The 23,853-nt window shown below is 39.6% G+C and overlaps 1 protein-coding gene and 1 long non-coding RNA gene across 3 annotated transcripts; one reads left to right on the plus strand and one right to left on the minus strand.

Annotated features, from left to right (window-relative positions):
- Positions 1-566: 566 nt before the first annotated feature.
- Positions 567-16,002, minus strand: LOC148213855 (uncharacterized). The gene is made up of 3 exons (XR_015793760.1): positions 15,753-16,002; positions 14,426-14,483; positions 567-4,492 (listed from the first exon to the last, which is right to left on the minus strand). It is a non-coding gene; the product is annotated as an uncharacterized LOC148213855 (long non-coding RNA).
- Positions 16,003-16,345: 343 nt separating this feature from the next.
- KLF4 (KLF transcription factor 4) lies at positions 16,346-23,619 on the plus strand. 2 transcript variants are annotated; one of them, XM_007424041.4, is made up of 5 exons: positions 16,346-16,862; positions 17,065-17,188; positions 19,378-20,308; positions 20,402-20,566; positions 23,252-23,619. In XM_007424041.4, the coding sequence occupies exons 1-5, from the start codon at positions 16,858-16,860 to the stop codon at positions 23,425-23,427; spliced, it is 1,401 nt and encodes a 466-aa protein (XP_007424103.2). In that variant the 5' UTR covers positions 16,346-16,857; the 3' UTR covers positions 23,428-23,619. The 2 variants fall into 2 exon arrangements, with proteins under 2 accessions (XP_007424103.2, XP_025019756.2); XM_025163988.2 differs by having other exon boundaries at positions 19,378-20,566.
- The last annotated feature ends 234 nt before the right edge of the window (positions 23,620-23,853 follow it).

Below are 23,853 nucleotides of genomic sequence, written 5' to 3' on the forward strand. Positions count from 1 at the left end.
AAAAATGGTATGTGAAAGCTTTTCATTGAGATTGCCCAGCCCTGTTGTAAAGGAACCAAGTTTATTCACACCAAATGCTTCGAGTCTAGCAGATGAAAATCACCTTTAGACAATAAAAGCTGCTCTTGCCACTGGACCTATGGTAATTCTTATACTTCGTAACTATTTGATCATGACCCTTAAGGGAGAACTCAAAACAGCAACGAACTTTGAATGAATATAAGTTGGCACTGAAATGAAATTCTGAGGGAAAAAGACAATCAGATAGAAGAGAAATACAAAATGGAAATGCGTAGTGAGATTTGAAGCAATGTTTACAAAGAACTTAGTGTGAAGCATGATCAGTCTGAAGTTTGTGGATGTATACAGTAGTCCTCACTTAATGACCATTCATTCAGCGACCATTCAAAGTTATGATGGCACTGAATGAGGAGACTTATGACTGGTCCTCAAAGTTGCAGCCATTGTAGTGTCCCTACAGTCACATGATTGTGATTTGGGCACAAAGGGTTAGGTTACAGAATATTGGAAACTGGATATCTGTACCTCAGCTCTCATTTATCAGTGAATGCGTTCAGGTGGGGCCTCCTAACTGTATATGATCCTCTTTCTAATGGGGAGAAGGTAAATTGTTTCTTTGATTCCACAAAAACATCCATCTCCTCTTGTACTACAATATTTTAGAAACAGCCGTTTTGGTTCCCAGGCTCAGAAAATGTATCACGTGTATTTTGTAATGTGGTGCAAGATGATTATTAAGGATATTCCAGAATAATCATGTTAATTTAGTTTTAAATATAATTTAATTTCAATTTAATCAGATTTAGTTTTTGTCCTACATCAGACTACTTTTTGGAGTGTGACTTCCAGGATGTTATTTAAAAAAAAAGGGTATCCAAACAAGATGTAATATAATATATGTTTGACTTAACAAATTCACAGTTGACAATCACCATTTTGGTTGGGAATAAAGTGATTGATAGTTCCAACAGATTGCAGGCCAGTAAGTTGGACAAGGCTGGTCAAGGCATGCCACCAAAATAGATTGGAAGAGGTTGCTTGCTTAAGAACACAGGAGAAGAATAACTAATGTTAATCTTACTTCATAAGTAAGGTTAGGAGCCTTTGCCTAAGTAATTCTTTTTAAACTGTTGGTTTAATAAGATACTATTCATTGCCTTCCACTTTAAAAAGAATTACAAACCCCCTTTAACATTTTTGCATAACTTTGAGTAAGTATAAATATATGCCTTTAATAAGAGATTCTTTTAAAAGTTAGGGACAAGCAGCTACAAGTAAGCCTGATTCATGCCACCACACTGTGGATCAGATGCAAATTTTAACACATACATGAAACTGGAAAGGAAGGATTGATAACTCAGCATTACCTAGTCCAATGGATATCTTTTAAATTATGATGGAAACGTTATGAGTAAAAGTTGCAAGGCTGATGAACTTTATAACACAGACTTTGTCCAACAGATGACATATCGCCTTATGTTTACACAACACGGAAGAGCAGTGTTGACAAAGGATGACAAATGATATCTCTAGATACTTTCTGTGAGTTGCAGCAAACTTTAACTGTCATTCATGAGGCACAGCAGTACAGCTAAGAAAACTGCCCTTGATTTCTACTGACAAAAGTTCACACACTGACCTCCCCCATCAGTGCTCTCTGGAAGTAACATTTAGGAAATACTAGTGCTAAACTTCAAGTTTATCATAGTCAACATTCCAGAACAAAATGTAACCACAGATTGCTTCAATTAATCCATTTTATTACTGTTTCAAGGATTGTCATTATTTTCACTATGAAATATGGACTTGGGTAACCAATATCCTCAGTATTTCTGTAAGTTGAGATATAATGTGACTTCTCTGAGTCAATCCTCCTTAAGAGCCAACCAAAGAGTAGAGCTTTATTTTTAATGTCTTGGGAAAAAGGACTGATGGCTATTAACCCTCTGGCAAGGGGGTTTCAGTAGTGGTAAATTATTTTGCTGTCTTTGTTTCCCCCAAAATATGAAGTAGGAAACAATAAAACATGCATGGGTGTGTAGCAAAAGAAAGAGAAAAGTATGGAGAAGTTATGTAAGACAATCTACAGCATTAGATGATAATTAATAGTATACTGTAGATATATACAAATTCATATCCAAGCTATATTTTTGCATCTATAGAGACCTGCAATCTTCATACTAGGATGAATCAGGACCACCTTTGCTTGTTACTTTGCTGGGCTTCTGGTTGTCTTTGATCTAGTCTGACATACTAGGAGCAAATATTCCTTTGAACTTTTGACCTAGTGCCCAGCTTTTCCATTTCTCTCTGCAAATGAGAATGACATGGATAAATAGGAAAGCAATAATTTATTGCCCTATTTTACTTGAATATAACAAGATCAGAATGATGTTGAAGGAGAGAAATGTATGAACAAAAACAACTGAAAGTATGAATTGGCTCTTGTTCTCAACATAGTCACCAAATTTACACACATTTAGCTTTAACTAGCCTTCTCCATCCTTGGTGCCCTCCAGATGTGTAGACTAGCTGGCTGGGAATTATAATGATGTGCCATCATGTCAATGTCATCTCCTAGATATCACATACCTAGATTTTTTTCCAGGATGATCTGTCCCCAATGTGGTCCTGCACCTTTCACCACTGTAATCGAGTCCATCCACTTTGCTGCTAGTCATCCTCTTTTATTTCCTGCCACCTTTACCAGCATTAGAGCCATCTCAAAAGAGCTTGGTCTTTACATAATATGTTCAAAGTACTATAAGCTGAGCTTGGCCATTTGTGCCTCCAAGTGAGAACTCTGGCTTGATCCATGGTATTCTCAAGAGTCTTCTCTAACGCCAAAGTTCAAAAACATCAATATTTTTTCTACTCTGCTTCTTCAACAGATTGCACACTTGGTTAAGTCTTCTTTCTTCAGTATTGGTAAGTAGACTGACCTCTTCCAATCTGTTGGCCATTGTGTCATTCTTGAGATTTACCGATATAGTATAGTTAGAACCTCTAGAGCTTCTTCTGTTGCTTGCTATATTTCTGTAGATATTCCATCAATCCCTGTAGTCTTCTGACCAAAGTGCTGATCTAACTTCACCTTCTAGTACTAGAAGTTATTGTACATAGAGAATACCTTCTAAGGTATCTTGGATGCTAACATCCCTACTGTACAGAATTTCAGTGTACTCCTTCCCTCTTTGTTTGATCTTTGAATCAGTTACTATCTATCCATTGGTGTCCTTTAACACACCAATTCAAGGTTCAAACCTTCTGAGTTCAGAGATCTTTTGGAAGACTTTCCTTGTTTTTCTGTGTCTGTTTACATCCTCAGTATCTTTACAGATGTCATGGTAATACTGCTTCTAGTCTCTTCTAATAGCTCTCTGAATTTCTTTGTTGAGTTCCTTCCTTAGGTCTTTATCTTTTTTGGCTTTGGCTTCTCTTCTGTTCTTGGCTATTTCTAGTATTTGTTCTGACAATCATTTGCTTTCTTCTGTTTCTTGGTCTTTGGCAGTCTCTTTTCATCATTCAACCTTAACAACTTCTTGATTTCATTCCACAACTCTCTGGTTTCCTATCAATGAGGTTCAGAATTTAAAGCAATTCCTGATGTTGTCCTTGAAAATGTTCTCCTTGATTATGTCATGGAAATTGGTTGGCTTTCTTTAGTTGACTTGGAACTTGGACATGAGCAGTTCTTGATCTGTGCACAGTCAGTCCTTGGACATGTCTGTTTCAACTGAGTTCATCTATCTCTAAGTACCTTTAATATAGTCAATCTGATGTCTTCTATCTGATGATGTCTGCATATATAGGTGTCATTTTGATTGTTGGAAGCAATGATTGTTGGACTGTTAGCAATGAAAAAAATCACTGGATTGACAGAAATCAATAAATCATTCTCCTGCTTCATTTTGTTTCCTAGGCCATATAGTTCAACTATATTTTCCTTCTTAATGTTTCCAGCTGTTAGCCCCACAAGGTAGATGCCTCCAACATCATCCTATATCATTGCTGCCCAATATGAGTGCCTGCTTGCAATGACTTTAATACTTTGGGTGACTCTGCTGGGAGCACATACTCTGGCACACACCCCCAGTGTTCTTCACACACTCCTCCGAGGAACACTCCACCACCATCACAATGAGGAAGCACAACAGGACTTGAAGGGAGTCAGCTCCCATTAGCCAGATGTTAATCATCCAGACCCTGGAGAAAGAATATTGTTTTGGGGATAGGAACTTCATCACCCCATTCCTCACTCTGTGAAACGGAATGACACTTTAAGGGCAGTATGGAGTGTATTTCAGAGAAGTTTCCCCTCCCACAAAATTTGTCATTTTGCCATTTGGGCAACAGACAGAAGCTCTACCCATTGCACTCCAGCTGGAGAAGAAGTGATAGAAACACGGGCAGGCAAGGCCAGCTTCACGTATGCCTTCTTTGTGCTTCACAGCTGCCACTGATTTTTTTCCTGTGTGATAAAATATATTTATGTAATTAATTTTAGCCTGCTTTCCATTAAAATTGAGCTTTGAAATTGAGCTAAATTTCCAGAAATTACTATGAAAGTGACATATGCCAAATTGAAGAGAAAACACTTTTTTTTTTCCTCTTTGAGAAGTGCCAATGCAATTCTTATTGCCTGGTAGAATTGGAAATAATCTTAGGCATAGATGCTTCTTCTGAGGGGATAAATCCCGCCAAGTTTTAGATGATGAGGTTCAAGGGCTTTGTGTTGTTATTCCATAATAACCAAACCAAATGTTAGGATTCCAGTTAATGAAAAGTGTTGCCATATACAGTAAGTGGCCAAAGTGAAATGGTGAAAAAGTAGTTAAGGACTTTTATGTTTATGTTTAATTAAATACTGTGATCATCTTCACTGGATTCACTGGAGACTTTTGTAACAATTTATGAAAAGGCTTCAGAGCTAGGGCCTTCAACCTCAGGCAGCGCTTGAGTTTGAGACCCTTGCTGTAGTTTTTCTTCTAAAATAGCAAATAAGAGTTATCCTTTTCCCATCAGATGGAAAAAACAACTTGGGGACAATTTTGATTAGAAAAACAACCCAAGAAGAAATAATCTACCACCCTGAGCACTGTTCTGATCAAATACATCCCCTGTGGTTGCATTAGTTTAGAACAGTGTTTCTCAATCTCAGCAACTTAAGATGGGTGGACTTCAACTCCCAGAATTCCCCAGCCAGCCATGCTGGCTGAATCCAGCCATCTTCAAGACTTTAAGTCCACCCATCTTAAAGTTGCCGGGGTTGAGAAACACTGGTTAGAACAATTAACTGAGAATTGGCTAAGTTGATTGAGTTAGAAAAGTTACGTTGGAAGTGAATCTATGCAGGGAAAGCATCAGTTCATTAACACCCATTTGCCAAACACACAACAGGTTCATCATTACACAAATATATAGCCACAAAGAAGTAAATGTAACTGCAGGTTCTATAGATATAAAATAAGACAATAAAATCTTCAAATCAAGCTCATCTCCTGGTGACTTTATGGACATGTCCATGGTGGGCTTCTGTTTTCTTTTGTTTTTGGAGAGCAATATGGAAGTAATTAATCCTGTTATTTCCTGGTAGTCTTTCATCTAAGTATTAACCAGATCTGAGTCTGCTTTTTGAGATCAGCCAATGTCTTCAACATTCAAACAGTAGGCATTTCACTGAAATCAAGGGGCTTACTACATATAGAGAATTTCAGGAGTAAATGTTAAACAAGAATGTCACTATTAACCTGGATTCATTTTAGGGTAGTTTATAACACATTGTAACTTATAATGGGAGTAACTAACAGGATTGCTTAATTTTCTATCACATCAATGTGAAATTAGTTTTGTTAGATAGTGAAGAGAGAGGTAGGAAGGCCTATAATCAACACCATAGAATTCTACTCAACTGGATTCTTCCTTCACCCATCCCCCTAGCCACTACCACCAATTACTGTGCCATTTCCTATTATTAAGAAATAAATTAGAATCAAGCAAATAATAATTATAATATATAAGTAGCCACATTTTCTATTTGGGGAGATTTTTATCCTGAAGGACAGAATATAAATAATTGTAATAACTACAGTAAATGCATGCCAGTAGATGAGACTCAGAATAAGATTCTTCAGATCAATTTGTAAAGCTAACATACTTGGCTGCTGAGATGTACTTTGAAATGTCTCATACTTGCAAACAAAAAAAGCAATTCTCATGCTCAAGATTACCAGTGCTGACAATTTTGTGACATATTAACAAGATGATATTTTATAAGGCAGTCAAAGACTGATGCATTTACAGACAATTGAAAACATCCTTTGACAATTAAGTTTCAGTTTGGGGGAAAAAGTCACATTTCCCTCCGATATAATGTGTGGCTGCATGCAGGAATTCTCCAATGTGTTCCTGTAATTATTAACCAAGATGAATGCTGAATTATCTATTCATCCTTTTCTTGTTATCCTTTCAACATGTGTCTGGTTTATATTTTTATCCTTTGGTATAGCATTTATTATAAAGGGTATAATTGTAATAACACATCCTGTAGCTGCATACAAATTGAAAACATTTTTCCAGTGTTAGTGTAAAATAATCAAGTATATTACATGAATAAGAGATCATATTGGCATCTATATTCACATATCCTGTCAATCTTGGACTGTAATACTTAATACCAGAATAATAGAAGAGGTGACAACAACAACAACAGGAGGAGGAGGAGGAGGAGCGGGAGGAAAGATTGTTCTATTAAAACCAGGAAGATTTATTTGTACATTAACAAGTAAATTGGGCTGCTACTGTATATGCTCTCTTGGACTTACATTGGGGGAATACTATTCAGCTTCAATGTTCTACATTGCAGTCCTGTAATTTTAGAAAGCTACTTGCCACTTACCAAGTTATTCCTACAGTGGGTAAATGGTGAAAAGAGTGCCTGTCCTACCAGCATTTCCACTGTTCCATTTTTGCATATTACAAGCAATCACACCATTGCTTAGAGCATGAGTACATAACTAGCAGCCCTTTTAACTGAATTTCCCCAAATGGACTAAAAGTTAATTCACTCGCCCAAACATTCCCAAAATATTATTTGATTACAATTCATTCCATTCCTTGCCATTGGCCATGTTTTGAGGACCGCTGATAATTAACATGCAACTAAATCTAGAGGAGGATAGATTCCCCACCCCTAAAATAAGATTCAGAATGATCTCTACCTAAAATACTCAAAGCTAACTACTACTAAGTGAGTGAGATGGGCGGTGACTAAATTTGAAATATAAATACATAAATAAGCTGTTTTGAAAACATCACAACTCCATCTTTTTTTTTCTAACTCACAGATCAATCTTCCATAATGCAGGGTTTTGTTTGTTTGTTTGTTTCATAAGCTCAGTTTCGTTGGTACTGGCACAGGAAGAGTTCTTGGAGAACTGTATTTTTATACACCCAAAGCCTAAGACCTATCCAATAGCAAGACAAACCAAAAAGGGGGAATTTATGAAGTACAATAGTAGTCCTGCCAATTCAAGGAACTGGGGAGACTATACAACTACATCTACCAGGCCAAACAGAAAAAACATTATTCTTATTGAAACCAAGAATACTGTAATCTCACAATCATATACTTGAGTGGTGAAATGGCAGTATTATTGAGGATTTCACCTGTGGCCATTGTTAGGGGCCCTGACAAATGCCTGACCTTTTCTATCTGTTTAGAATCTGTTTAGAAGATTGCCATTCCAATAGAGGCGAATTTTATATTTCCAAATCCTTTTCCTACTGTCCTTAACAATGCCAAAAATCTGTCTTTGGTTATAATATCAATGACTCACTATGCAGAGTCTATGTCAAAGATACTAAAGTTGTTTCCATATTGCTCTAATTAAACTATCATGTCTGTGCAAAAGACTTTTATCATAGGATAATGGTATCCTGCTGCTACATAAATGCCAAAGCAAAGCTGGAGACATTTAAGGGAAACTCTTGAAGCAAAATATTTACTGTTAGAACAGAAACATAATTTTACTCTTCCAAGTCCCAACTCCCAAACAGATCACATGCAAGAGAACCACATAAAAAATAATGGGTCTGGAATTCTTCAGTTTATCAAGAAATATTATTCAATTTCTCAAAACTGTATTATTCTAAAGGCATGCATTTGGAATTAATATTCTCTGATTTAAATGGAAATTTGAATTGATCAAGCCAATTTCTAAATATGGGCCGAATCTTTCAGATAAATCAGATCTACTGACCTACATATAAGTACTTTAAGAAATGTGCTATATCTATGCATGTATCATAACACCAGATGTATAATTTCAATATTTGCAAAACTGCATGCAGATTAAATAGTGCAAAGCTATCAACCTTATTTCTGTAAACATTTTTTTCTAGTGCATTTATAAGCATTTTTCAGGATGATTTGTAACATAGCATGCTCCAGACAAGATTTTATCATACAATTGAACTCAGAGTTTTTAAGGATATCCAGGTGTTCTCATCATCCATTTATAACCTGTTTTTTTCATACTAGAAAAAAATGTTAAGGTGAAAAAAACAAAATAACGTCATAGCTTCATAATGCATTTTAATAGGTCCCTTAAGGAGCAGTCTATCTGAAAGCTCTCCATGGCATTTTATACCTTCGTAAGGTATAAAACACAGAAGAAGATAGGTTTCTAATCATTAAATAAAAGTTCCCGTTTTTTTCAATAAACATACGAAAATGAAAAAATAATACATCAATACTTCCGTACAAGTATTACTTGACAATGTAATCAAAGACTTGATAATTCAACATATAATATATCTAGCCCATAACAGGACAAGGGAAAAAGGACAGAGGAAAACGAAACAAAACGTTATGTTAGAAAATCACTGAATAAACCACTCTATGGAATTAACCTAGATCACCAACTAACTGTGTAAAACAGTCTTTGGGTGAATGCAGTTTTATTTCTGATTGATAAGATTAAGTGGTGAGGATAACATCCTTGATCCTGTTATGAAAAGACCCCTGTAATCCCCTGGCCTCATTCTACAACAGTTCTAGGATCTAGAGTGCCCTTGGCCAGCGGGTCCTCCTATTAGAGCACTCTCACATCCTTACCAGTACCGTCCCCACTCATTTATATGCCTCTCATCTAGAGCCCCATTGTCATCCAGAAGTAAAAACAACACTACTGTACTGTGGAGTCCTTGGGGTTCTCTGAGCTTGGTTCTTTTCTTGCAAACATTTCATTACCCGGCTAGGTAATATCTTCAGTGCCTACTGTATTGTGTTATGCCTCAAAAATCTACATAGACCTTTTGAAAAAGGAGGAAGGGGGTGGAAAAGAATATACCACGGTATCAATTCTATCTTTCCCAACAAAAACTACCACAGTGCTTAGCTCTCAAAATAATAATAATAATTTTTCAAAATGCAGCCCCTGAAAGCCAAAGGTTTGCCACCCCTGACTCAGAAGCGGAGGACAAGATGTACAGAAGATGTTGTTCCTTCTAAACACTCCTCTCCCAATTAAATGAGAAGCAGCCAGCCGGAAAACTCAAGCGATGGGGCTGTAGCTCTTGAGAAGAACCAAGGATTAATCGTCTGTGGGGCTATTTTTTATTGGAGAGGTGGAATGTCAGTTCATTAAATACGTAAATACTACCAACCTTTAACAGTAGCTTTTGTCACCCTCAACAAGGCCATAAAGTTACAATCCATTTGTTTGCAAGCTGCTGGTCAACCTGCCCCCACCCCCCACAAACTATTCCATAATTTTTAGAATAGTTCTCTGAAAATCTGACTCCTTTGTGTAAGGAAGAGCAAGCTGTCATCAGGAGATTTCAGAACTTGGAAGAAAGGGAAACAGTATCTGCAGTATTATAACTGCAATATAGATTACAGTGACTGTAATTTACACTGTAATTTACAGTGTCAACTTGTTGAATCATAGTTCTTTAACAGGTTCTGATTTGAGTGGATGAGTGAATACCATAGGAAATATTATTATGATAAAACAATAAAGGGCATACTTTAAAATCCTCTACCATCTATTCTAAAAATACTTTAACATTTAACATTTAACCACAATTGCAAAATATGCCATCCAATATCCTTCCTGCTAATTCCTGGCACTGAGTAATATATCTTGATGTCTATACGTTCTATCAAAAATTATTTTTCAAAAATCTTTGCCTTTATTTGACTTTATGCTGTCCCACTGGTTATTCCTTTTCATGGAATACTATTTTTTACCATATTACAGACAATACGTTTACTGCCATCATATCTATCAAATTCCTCTACAGGTGCCCTTCAAGAGCAAGTTACATTTTATCTGTAAAGGGCTTTACATTATTTTAATGAAAACCAGTCTTAGGATTCGGTACTTTTGAACAAAGTACCCATTTGGTCTTTTACTGATAGTCCATTTTCCCACTCAGAGGCCTTTTTTCCAGATGTTCCATCCATAAGCTTAAAATGTATATTTATAAGAGTAAATAAAGACTTGAAATCAGAAGGTCATGATTCTATTCTGAAAGAAATAGCAGAGGAAGTATTAAGCATTTTCTCCCATCTCCTCACTCTCTCAAAACAGAAAACATTAAAGCCTTAACTTTCATTTAAAAAAAAATTGTTGAAGCTTTATATACCCATTTCTATATCAATGTACTTTGTCTCTCTCACAAACTACCACTGTAGCTCACAGTAAACCCTGGATTGACTGAACAGATAGGATGAGAGAAGTGCTGCACTGCTGACCGTAGTCCGACTTAGTAATGACAGCTTCCTTTACTGCTGTATACTTCACCGAGTAACTGCTCACTTTTCTTTCAAAAGGGCTGGTATTTGTACAGCATCACGGGAAGATCGAGAACAACCAAAGAGGAAGAGGTTTCTTCTGCTCCTCTGCTTAACTATTATAGACATAAGTGGTGACAGCTGGCCTAGCTTCTGACTCTTAGCCTGTCCCCAGGTCTCAGCATACACACAAACAAAAGTACAGGACATCCCATTTACTCGACAAGACGTTCCCTAACTCCTTTCCATGCATATATGCATCATGGACTCTAATAAATGCATAGTATATGTGCAGGTAACTATACTGAATGTGTAATGAATGTGACTTGTTGGCAAATAAAAAGAAAGCCTGCAATGAGTGATGAATTTTGTTTGAGATAAGGAAGTAGCCAGGTTTAGTTTACAGTAGTTTCTGCGAGCCATTAACAGATGAAATGCAAGAACAGGCAAATACCAGATACGTATAATGATGCGAATTCATTTTTTAACTGTTTGCAGTTTTAAAAAGCTGTTTTTAATTGTTATGGGAATCATGTGAAATCACTGGACCCCCATAATAAGGTTCAACAATTTCCATGGAGGATAGAAAGAAAGGAAATATATCAGCAGTGCGAAAGCCTGAGATATAGTGTGGTCTCCAACAATTCCATGAACAATTTTGACTAACAGTTCATGGAACACTATTTCCTTAAAATTAGTATTGGCTATACAGCTTATGCACAAAAGCAGATTCTTAATGAAGGAAAACAATCTCCACCTTGTTTTATTTCTCATGTGTCTGCATTAATCATTTGATATTAATGGTTCTCAGCACATCTTCTGTCAAGAAATGACCTTAACACAGGAAACATTTGGTTCTCAACAACCTCAAAAATTAACTATTAATATGGCAAAACTTGAAATACAGGATAGCTGAAAGAAACCTGCGTATTTTATTATTTCACGGTTTAATGTAGTCATCAAAGGTTACTCACCATCATGTTTATAAATTATATACTGCAGAATTCAACTTCCCCAGATTAACCTGTTTAAAAATAACAGATTATGAGATGGGAGGGTAGTAAACTTTATGTATCTGGAATCAAATCACCAAAAAGGATTTACAGCTCAAGGCTTCATTCTTTCAAGAATTTGTAGCTGAGAATAGAATTTAATTTTATAACATAAAAAGCAAAAACATTTTTTTTTCTTGGAGGCTATCATTCCACCCATTAGTAATCTCAGTTACTGTATGTACTTGCATGTATACAGTATATGAATAAATCAGGGGTGTTGGGAATTTTCACAGAAACGTGGTGCTTTAGATCCTATGCTGTACCTCGATAAAATAAAGAGACAATTGTTTTTATTTTTTCATAAAGTCTTAAATGATTATTAGCTAATACAGAAGAGTCCAAGTATTAGGTTGGCAGGCTATTCAAAGTAAATTTCACTGGGAGGGATTGAACAGAAGAGTTAGATCTAGAGAGATTTTAAATGAACAAAAGATATGTTTACCTTGCTTCAGAATAAGGGCTCTTGCATAGTAAGTCATGGATACTTCAAAATTTAGAGCAGGCGCAGGTTACAGTATACATAGTTCAAAATATTAGAATCACTCTAGCTCTCTATGTAATTTATCATATTATCTTGAAACAGGCCAAAATCATCTATGTGATACAAGTTTGATTCTTGGGTTAAAGATGACGCAGGGAAAACCAAATGGCTGTACAGTATCAGCTATTATTAATTATCTTAAAGCCAACAACAAGCTACGGAATATTGTTAAAAATAGAATTCGTACTACAGACCCTTAAAGCAAGAATTCCTGTTGGAATCATCCTACTCTGAGGAAAATTATATAAAACAAATATTGTAGAAGAAAGGAAGAGAAGCTAAGCCATATCTATCATTTGTACTGAAATCTTGAAAAATCTTAGAACAACGTCTTAGGCTCCCAATTTGTCCATTATAAAATACAATGAAATATGAAACAAATGCCACAGTTCCAATTGCCTTGTTAAAAGTGCCCTCATACAGGACCTCAAACAAGTCTAAAAATGTAGTCTGCCAATGTATATAACTGCACATATAGTAAGAAATAGGCTGTAAGCCACATGAATCTTGGGAGATCTTAATATGTGAAATGATATATATCTACCTGAGTTCCATGGATAAAGAAACTCTTAAGCTGCAGGGCATTTATAGACCCCTGCCATATCACCATCTACTCAGTTTTCAAGTCATACCTTGCCAGTTTGGGCTGAACACCAACTGGGTAGTGGGGGTCATGGCAGACAGTCCCCTACAAACACAAGAGCGCCATATGAAGCCCACCTCCTTTTCACAAAGTGGGCTGGAAGATTCAAGTGTAGTTATTATGCAGATGGAACTCCTCACATATTCTGAGGAATTGTAATCATAAATCTGATGAAATCAGGGAATAATGGACTTTGCATATGTAAAATACATGTACTCAGGCATACCTATGATAAAATTCAAGAGAGGGATGTCGTGAGTGCAGAATATCTTTGTCCTATCTCAAAAGAAAGTATGGAAACATTGCTAGCAATTTCAACAGATGGAAAACACCTAATCAAATGGGGGTGAAGGAGGTAACATCAGATGTACCTGATTATTAACAAGATGGATGCTCTCTGCTACATATATATGTTTTCAGAGCTTCAATCCTAAACATGGATATTTAGAAAGAAATCTTAATTTAGTGACATTTATTGCTAAACAAACTTCTTGAGAGTATTTCCAAAACTAAGTGCATTGTGCAGCTATCCCATCTTTCTCCGATTAAAGGACTTGCTATGGTAGGGGGGAAAAAATGAATTGATTGGAACATTTGGAAGGAAAGACACCCTGGGATCCTCCATACATTTTTTAATGAAAAAGTCTGCAAATAAGAAGCCTCATCTGGAAGCAGCCCCAATTCACCTATTATGATTTCTAATTTGCACTTACAGTATGATGGTAAATATTTTATTAGGCTGTTGTTTTTCTAAAGTTTCTTACAGCATGACCTTATCCATCCTTTTCCTAATTCTTTCACTAGATTTCCTCTGTGTATTTCTGTGGATAGGTAGCACAGAAAAAAGTACAAATTTCCATAAACAGAGATCCTGGGAGAAGCACTGATCCAGTCTCTTTTATCTAAGTAGAATTACTTGTACAATCTCAAACAGTGGATACCAAGGTTACAGCCCAATTCTTCAGTATAAATGAATGATACTGACATTCTTCAGGTACTTCAAAGTGTGATAAAATGGTACAAGAAAGAACAGCAAAATTATTAATATATCTAAATTTTTATGAGGTGTATAAAATTTTATGAGGTGTATGTACAGGGCAGGAAACCATCATTTTCTTAAATATGGTGCAAATAATTGCACTTCACTGTATGGAATTTATATTATCAAAAGACCTACATTAGTCAACTTTGAAATAAATCCATAAAATTCAAGACTTGTGCTCAGGTATGTGATTGGGAAGCTACTTAGTTTCTCACAAGCATGCCCAGACATAGGTATCAAGTTATAGATAATAATTAGAGCATAGTCAAGTGCAGTTACACACACACACACTACTTACTTACTTACTTACTTACTTACTTACTTATTTATTTATTTATTTATTCTGGTTAGTGTCACAGTTACTTTTCATATCCCAGCAACTGCAAAATAAAAAAGAATCTTGTCAATGACAAAAGGAGCAGTATATTCCATTTAAACATATTTTTGGAAGATGCTGTCAATTTAAAAAGTAGACTTTTCTTATAAAATAACGGACTGTCAGATGGAGAGACAAAATGTTCCTTCTTCCTTTCAGCAGCTAAAGCAAGGACAGTAGAATCGCAACCAAGTGACACATCAAAACTTGTGACACAGATGAATGATCTTAAAGCTGTTGTAACTTCTGCACAAAAGATCAGCCCTGTTATTCCCTCACTCAAATATAATTTTCACTTCCCCTCCCTCATCTTTAATCAATTCCTACTCTTCTCTTCTTCAGAATCCTTTGGATTAAGATGGGCTAGACATGCTGTTAATAAAATTAATACATTTTACTTTTCTGCCTTACAATCTCAAACAGAAATGGAGTCTTGACTGATATCGTCACTTGCAAGAATTTTATCTCTACTAGACTTTGCTGCCAATCAAGAAGACTCTGACCTAAATTCAGGTGGCAGCCATAAAACTAGAGATATCTTCCATGACCTTTCCTGTGTTCTGAATAGAAAACATAATGAAGAAACAGGGTTCCCTCTCCCCGGTTGAAATTGCCTGAATTGTGAGAAATTCTATTACAGTTCTCATTAGAGCATGATCAAATGCAGCATAAGCTTTCATCAGCGACTTTAATTTGAACCCAATTAGCTCTGGAGTTGTGCAGGCTTGACACGAGTCCAAAAGGGCTGTCTGCCCCTTATATACTGAAGGAGACTGGTCAATATGGAATATCAAATAATTAGGGGCGACCGTCTCACACCCCACACATTTTGTAATAGGTCAATAGTGTATTTTTGGTTCTGGTTTTCAGTCCTATTCAGAGGTAGGTTGTTTATACTTTATAGCAGGGTTCCTCAACCTCAGCAACTTTAAGATGGGTGGACATCGACTCCCAGAATTCCCCAGCCAGCCAGCAATTCTGGGAGTTGAAGTCCACCCATCTTAAAGTTGCTGAGGTTGAGGAACCCTGCCTTATAGGGTATGTCCTGGCAAGAAGGGGAAAAAACCTGAATACACAGTGAGGTCCCAGTTAGCATGATGGACTTCCACGAGCAGGATGACTGACTACAAATCCCCAATGAACTGTAACCATGGGCAAATGCCTCAGCTAACTTTCCCTCCCGCCGAGGACGCCTGAGAAGCGTCCTGCTCTCCCTGTCATGGAGCTGTGAGCTTCTCGGAGTCGTGACCCCCCCAACACCGAAAACAACAACCCTAATGGACTGCAAGCCGGGCACTGCTGGTTCATTCCTCAGGAATGAGGCACCCTCACGGCCATCAGGCACCCCAGCCCTGAGGCGTCTGGATCGGTCCTCCCTCGTGGCCTGGGCAGGTGGGTTCCCAAACTGTGCGAGGGGGGGGTCAAGCTTTGGCTCTCTGAAACTCCCTTCGACTTCACCCCCGCCACAACCGCCAGCCCATCCGCGGCTCCAGAGCCGCCCGAGCGCTGCCCGCCGGGAGGAAGAAAACGGGGGGGGGGGCGCCGCCGAAGACCGGTGAGGGCCTCGCGCGCTCCTCCTCGCTGGCGTCAGCAGCGCGCGCGAGTTGCCAGCCAGCTGCTCCGCTGACGTCACGGCCCAACCCTGATTTCTCTCTGTGTGTGCGCGCGTCTCTCCCTCCCCCTCCCTCCTCCTTCCTCTTCCCCCTCCCCACGTGTTGGAGAGAGTAAAGTTTGTTGTTTCCCGTCGTCAGGGCGACGGCATCCCCAGCCCCCGCAAATGGGCGGGGCTCCGGCGAAGAGGGCGGAGCGGTGTGGGTTTGGAGTTTATAAGTAAGGCAACAGCGGGCGCGCGGCTTGACAGTTCGGAAAAGCAAGACGGTTCGAGCTGCGCGGGCATCCCTTCTCCGCCGAAAAGGGGGGAACGCCGGAGCGCGCGCGCACGAGAGAGAGAGAGAGAGAGAGAGAGAGAGGGAGAGAAAGCGCCAGCCCCGCCCGCCAGTTAGCCAGCCAGGGACGCGCGGCGGCTGTGGGAAACTCCAGAAGTCCCCTCATGGCAGCGGCGCGAGCAGGGAATCCCCAGGAATTGTCTCGCGCCTTCCAGCTGTTGGTGTTGCTGCTGACACTGCCGCCGACTTGCGGAGCGGCTTGGGCTGCTGCTGCTGCTGCTGCTACTCCCTGGCGGGGCTGCTCCTCCTCGTAGGAGTAGCTCCAACCCATCTCCGCAATCTTGCATCCAAAGGACTTTTTTTTTTCAAAGTGAATATTCCACTTGCAATATACTGTGTGTATCTATATATTTCTCCATAGATAGATAGATAGATTGAATTAGATTGCCGTTTTCAGTGCCTTCCGACCACGCAGCGGCTCTTGACACATTAATGAGGTGGGTGGCATTCCTCCTCCCTCCCCTTTCTTCTCCTCCTTTTCCTTCCTCGACGAAGCTCGGAATTAAAGTTTAAGCGTGCACAATCCAACGGCTGAGTTTCTCTTTCTCCTCCCTCCCTGCCTCCTCCCTGCCTCCCTCCCTCCCTCTGGATGCAGCCTTCCCCCGCCGGTTGCTTTACTCTCCTCTGACATTTTTGCAGGCAGCCGCCCCCCGGCGAGTTTGACATGGCACTCAGCGGCACCCTCCTCCCTTCCATCTCCACCTTCGCCACAGCGGGCACGGCCGGCAGGGAAAAAGCCTTGAGGCAAGCAGGTGGCCACAACGTAAGTATTCGCTGGGGTTGCTGGGTGCACCGGAGAAATTCCGCGGAGCGCGGAAGAATTTACCTGGGATCAGCCCCAACCTCGCTTTAAGGGGGGAAAATGGGATTATCTTGGCTGGGGCTGCAGGGGAGGGGGCTTGAACAGGTGTAGAATTCAGTTCTTTTGCCACCCCGAGAAAGCACTGTACAGCGAATCCTCCCTTGCCTTGCTGAAAAAGAGCTCTCGGATTAGAGGAGGATTTTTGTTTCTTTTTAAAGCAGTTGAGCATTTGATGATGAACAAGTTGGGGGAAAGAGAATGTTTTTTCAGGCTCTCATGACCAAGGTGGAGCCAAAGGAAAATCCTCCCCAGGAACATGACTCTGGAAAGCAACTGGATTCTGACCATTGCTCCAGTCAGAGATTTCCAGAAACAAAAGTTCTCCTCTGGTGCAGGTATCTGTGCTATAAAACAGGAAGTGGGCTTTAAAAAAAATAATAAAGGGACTCATTCCAACTCTTGTGGTGCAGTTTATATGCACATATATCTATGCGCATAGGAGAATTCTCTCGAAAGTAATCCAGAGTAGTTTGGTAACTCTTACTAAAGTTTAGTAACTGTCTTACTAAAAATGTAATACACACCCCCTTGCTGTGTGCACACTTACACAAAATGCACCATGGCTAACTTAATCATGATGTACTCATTCCAACTTTCTGAGTTTGCCCAACACCCGGAACCATCAGCTAAACTCATGGGCTGGGTTTGCCAACCCATTTGCCTAAAATATGGTTTGCTGGTTGTGGTTCATTGTGCCATGTGAATGCAGACGCTTGCTTTTTTTTTTTTTTTCCCCCGCTGTTCCTTCAATTCATGGGTAGGATTCATCATTGTGACAAAAGCTGGGGACCTCTTTACGGTTTCTGTGGGCATAGATGTTGCCTTGAGTTTAAACTTCAGCATTTTTTAGGAAGTGAGAGGAAAGACCCATGGATAGAAAAATACACCAAGAAGGAATACAATGAAGTAAATAAGAAATTGAAGTATGTGGTGTATCACAAACCAAAATAATGGGTGTGGTTGGGGATGTTTAATACATTGGCAGCCTCTGGAAATATATACACCTACTCATGTGCCTAGGTTAGCTTTTCCTTCTATCATCTCAGGCTGATGCTTTGCTTCTCTGACTGCTCTTGTATAATGCACGCAGCCTCAGAAAACGCCTACGTACGTCTAATTATTAATGAGGGCAATCTAATGCATTAATGTGGCATGTGCAGTTATTGCAAAACTCATTGATTTGTATTAATTTTCCTGTGCCCTGTGACTACATCAGAAAACTCTTTTTGGTGGGGGGAGGGTTCTTTTTCTGTCATGTATATTCATTGCATCATACTGGAGTATGGAAGAAAGCTTTGATAAGTAGATAAAAGTATTGGAATTGTATACACAACTTACATACAGAGGCAGTATAGTAAGTATAAGCCAATGGCAAAATTGCAAAGTGATGCCTTTATTTTTATCTTGTCTTGTGACTTTTGAGCAGAGAGCTGCTTATGCTAGACACTAATAATTATGGCTTTAAAATGAGTTACTTAAGCCCTGTAGTTTCAGACTTGACAGTTAAAACTCTGGCATAAGCTTATAAACTAGGACTATCTTGGGTCCCCCTAAAAATCACATAGCACAAAATGGAGAGGAAAAATGAGCAGTTCTGTGTTAGCGTGTCATGGCTTGAAAATTGTTTACACTTGGCCCTGAAAACTCATATAGCAGATTAAAAAGAAAAAAAATCCTAATGTATTTTTTTCTAACCAGGTTATTTAAGTCAGTCTTTCTCAAGAGTAGTCTCACAATCTTGAAGGTTTAATTTCATAGCCCCACTGTTCAGCAGTTTTCACTGGGCTATGCAACCACTATTTCAAATGGACACAGAGGTTTTGTTTTTTTTTTCCTTTTAATCAGTTGAATACTAATCCAACTGCACTATGGTGGACCTGCCAGCTCAATTATATGACCCAAAGAGTCATATTCTAAGCACTTAAGGACTTTTTTTTCTTTTTTTGCTGTATGCCTATGAAATAACTAGTAGCCAAGTGTTTTTTCTTGTGCTTTTCCAGACTGAAAAAGTATACTTGACATCTTAGTTGATTTCTCCAGCCAAGAAAAGGACTTTCCATTAATGCTCCATTTCTGTTTTCTTCCCACAGAAGTGGAGGGAAGAGCTGTCTCACCTCAAGCGGTTCCCCCCTGTACTGGCAGGACGGCCTTTTGACCTCTCTTCTGAGCTGGAAAACACCACAAACAGCAGCAGTGGGACTATGTCGAGGCGGGAGACTGAGGAGTTGAATGAGCTTCTGGACTTTGACTTCATCTTGTCGAATTCCCTGATGCCGCAGGAGCAGCCCACAGCTGCTGCTGCAGTTGTGAGTGCTCCCGGTTCTTCGCCCTCTGTCACAAGCAGCACCTGCCCTCCTGTGACCACCTGTGACTTCTCCTACCAGCTGCAAAGGGGAGATCACCCTGGAGGTATAATGTACACTAGGGAACATGCTCCAGCTGCCCCTTTCAACCTGGCTGACATCAGTGACGTGTCCCCTTCGGGTGGATTTGTAGCTGAGCTGATGAGGCCAGATCTGGACCCTGTTTATATGCAACAGCAGCCGCAGCAGCCACCTCCACCACCACCCCCTCCGCTGGGCAGCCTTCATGGGAAATTTGTGTTGAAAGCGACAGTGAACATGGGAGAATGCAATAACCACATCAACATTAGCAACAAGAACAATGCTGCTGCTGCAGCTTCCCCCTGCACAGATGGACCTGTGCCCCCTTCTGTGTATAACCATGTGTCCAGAATGTGCCCCAAAATCAAGCAAGAGGCAGTCCCTTCGTGCACCATTGGCCAATCCCATGGGAATACTCCAAGGGCCCAGCCGCATGACTTCTCTTTGAGTCGGTCGTTACCTAGTAGGACTAATCCTCCCTTGACTCCAGAGGAGATGATGACTCCTAGAGACTGCCACCCTTCTCCCCAGGGCTTAAGTCATCCAACTCTTCCACTTCCTGCGGGCTACCATCCTGGCCCAGCCTACCCTCCTTTTCTTCCAGAGCAGCTGCCACCCAGCGCCCTCCAGTATCAAGGTCAGTCTTGCTATCTAAATGTTTTTGGAGAGCCTTTAAGTATGCCTCGCTCGGTACAAGGGATGATGCTGACTCCGCCCTCTTCACCTCTAGAGCTAATGCCTTCGGGGAGCTGCCTCTCTGAAGAGACCAAGCCAAAGAGGGGACGGAGGTCATGGCCCAGGAAAAGGACCGCAACGCACACCTGCGAGTATGCAGGCTGTGGTAAAACATACACAAAGAGCTCTCACCTCAAAGCACACCTTCGGACCCATACAGGTAAGGCCAGTTTAATAATGCTATGCTCCAACAGTACAAGAATACTGCTCTCAGGTAGACAATACTGCCTTTTACTGCAAGGCAATTGGGATAGCCACATCTATGTATAAGCAACTTTGGACATTCTCTGCCACCTGGCCAGATGTTGCACATGACTGAAGATCCTATTTTTTCAGCGCAAAGTACAGAGAAATAGACCCAGCCATTATCGCTCTGTCAAGCCCGTACACTAGTTTTTAAAGCCTGTGAAACCTGTCTGATAAAAGATAATAGTGGGTGGGGAAAAAAAAAAGACTGTACACCACTTTCACACCATTTTTAACTACTATTTAGCAATCATCCTATGGATGTTTTCTAAGACATATCTCACTCTGTGAGGGTGCTTACAGGAGTTTTAAACTCCTGCACCTCCAGCTAAGAGAACTGGAAATTATTTGAGAAGGACAGCATGATCTGTGGCATATATGAGCGTACATTTTTGCCTTTCCCAGGTTTGGGGGGCTTTGGAAAGAAACCTGCAAATCCTGTTCAGTGGACAACCGGCACACCACAAGGAGCCATGTTCTGCTCTCAAGCCATATCCGTCCCTGAGAAAAAAATTGCCGGTGTTCAGTTTGTGTGGATTAGAACACAACTCCATTATTAGTACACTTTAAAAAAAGGAGTTAGAATAGCACCGTTTCACAACTCTGTTAAATACTGGGTTGTAGCCCTGTCCATTAACATAGGAGTTTAACTATCAAAAGCCCATTACAATTATGGATTTGCTTTCAGATTGAAGGTGTTGGTTAAAATGGTTCGAAATGACTCACCCCTGGCAGAGGAATTGTTTTGCAGATAGATGCTTGAGCACTGCTTGCCTAGCTATGGCCATGTGGCTAGTTAATTACAAGGTAGCTGCAAATCCAAACTGAATTAAGCATGTTTACGCTGATAACACTACTGACATGTTTCTGCTGGGGAATGGATGTTGCAAATAATCACCATCTGTTTATTTTCTTGCTCTTGCTCTGGGTTTAAGATTTCTGCCCCATCCTCATTTGCTAGAAATCAACAAAGTTTACTGGCTATGATCTTAGAAATCAACTTATATTTGGGGGTTGTTTTGAATTTATGAAAACCAGACTGTCCTCCCACAAACTGTTGAGTTTTTTTTTTTTTTTTCATGCTGCGTAAAAGCAATTGCCAGTCAACTGCCCTCTTGATAATTAGATCTGGAAAATCTCCAGTTCTGGATTTTCCAGCCACCTGTATAAAGTGACAAAATAACCAATTTAATTGGCTCTTGCAGCTAAGATTTATATAGTCATCGAGTTATGAAATATTTTGAAAATTGTCAGTTTACCTCACACTCACCATGTTGACTTGGAAGAAAGTCCCTTAGTTTCCAAAGGAGATTAATTTTAAATCAATATATTTAAAATGGCAACGTGCATGTCGTTTCCAATTAACCGTGTGTCAAAAGTGCAGGAATGTGAACTCTGCCTACCCGCTCCCCCCCAATCTTTTCTAAGTTATTCTGGAGGCAGATTTACCTCCAGGTAAACAATTTGGGCTGCCTTGTAAAAATTTTAAACAAGATAACATCCTAATTTGAAACACTGATTTTAGAAACATTTTCATTGATTTTAGTGACATTTCCTCCTCTAAATAAGTATAATGGGGATTATCAGACCATTTGTGGTAACAGTGGTATAAATGCAGAGTTCTGACACTGAAATGAAACTGTTTCAGTTCTCCAGATGGCTTAGGAAAATGAACTTTAAAAGAAACCTCTTAGCGAGGTTGATAGGCTGAAACTTTCATGAAAAGAAAAACGTACAGTTGAACGTGAAAGCTTCAATATGATGTTTCTTAGTGCTGTTTTCTGAGTTGGTTTTGTTTCTAACCAAAGGATGCAGACTGCATGTATGGTAGGAGTAGTTACATGCCACTTTAATCCAGTAGTAGAGAAGAATTGAAGAAAAGGAGTGTATAGGTCATATTGCCACACAATCAGTAAAAGTGTTTATTGTCTTTTTATGTTTCTATATATGTCCTGATTTCTGAGTGCATATAGGCTGCTGACAGATAATATTTTGCAACAATTGTTGATAAAGCTGAATGTTACCTATAGCAAGCACTGATCTTCAGATAAGTCCTGGCCAACCACGAACATTTTCTTAGTGTAATCTTTTTTTGGGGGGGAGCTAAAAGAGTAAAAAAAAAAAAAAAACCATAACGTGTGCCTCCCTGGTTGCCCAAAAGCAATTCTCATTAGCCACAGGTGGCTTTCATAGTTACAGGTTTAGTATGCTATACCCTTTCATTTTCTTTTATTCAGCTGTTTCCAGTCACTTAATTATTACAGCTTCTTTTTAATTTTTCCAAGCCCAGTGAACAGAAATGGCTGTGAGCTAAGTGTATCTATACATTATAGGAAAACATGTCTGTAATTAAACCACCTTTCAGGATTCTGGAAAAAAAAAGGTAGCAGTTCATACAAGAGGGTCGTTCTCAGCCAATAGAGTGTATGCATCCAAGCTTTCTTGAATCTGCAAGGATAGTAACAGGTATCTGGTCACTGGAGAAGTTGTTATGATAACCGAAACAGACTTGTATTTATTTCTTGGGCCATACATTGAGGCTTGCTCCAATATTTGCCCCAAATGCAGAAATAATTGATGTGGCTCTTTATTTCTGAAGGTGAGAAGCCCTATCACTGTGACTGGGAAGGCTGTGGCTGGAAATTTGCCCGCTCCGATGAACTTACACGTCACTACAGAAAACATACAGGCCACCGCCCTTTCCAGTGCCAGAGGTGTGACAGAGCATTTTCCAGGTCTGACCACCTCGCCTTACACATGAAGAGACACTTCTGAAAAGGACACAAGGAATTTTACCTTTACAGCCTGGAGAGATTCAGTATTCGACAGCACAAAAGACTGTCTTCCACACGACGGAAGGACTCCACTTTAAAGCACTACAGAAAATCCCAGTGAAGTCTTCCAAAAAAAAAAAAAAAAAACATGGAAAAGAATGAACAATTTTAAACAAATGTGGATTTTTTTTTTTAATAAACAAAGGGAACAATGACTGGATTTTATATCATCATTCCATTTTTTTTAATCTGACTTGAATCTTTCTGGACTACAGAATGCCAAGGACTGACTGGAAGTCAAGGATATCAGGGTTAACACAAACTGTTGAGGGAGGGATGCGTGGATGGATGGATGGATGGATGGATGGATGGATGGATGGATGGATGGATGGATGGATGGATGGGAAATTACGTAGGGAACCAACTG

This window comes from Python bivittatus, unplaced genomic scaffold (genome assembly GCF_059951505.1).
Source record: "Python bivittatus isolate LINGU-HERP-01145 unplaced genomic scaffold, Pbiv_v1 ctg000850_np1212, whole genome shotgun sequence".
NCBI classification, from domain to species: domain Eukaryota; kingdom Metazoa; phylum Chordata; class Lepidosauria; order Squamata; family Pythonidae; genus Python; species Python bivittatus.

Bases quoted from the DNA above. Each gene is read 5' to 3' on its own strand.
- KLF4 (XM_025163988.2), top strand. The intron at 17,189-19,377 runs GTAAGTATTCGC...TTCTTCCCACAG, and splicing joins GGCAAGCAGGTGGCCACAAC to AAGTGGAGGGAAGAGCTGTC. The intron at 20,567-23,251 runs GTAAGGCCAGTT...TTATTTCTGAAG, and splicing joins ACACCTTCGGACCCATACAG to GTGAGAAGCCCTATCACTGT.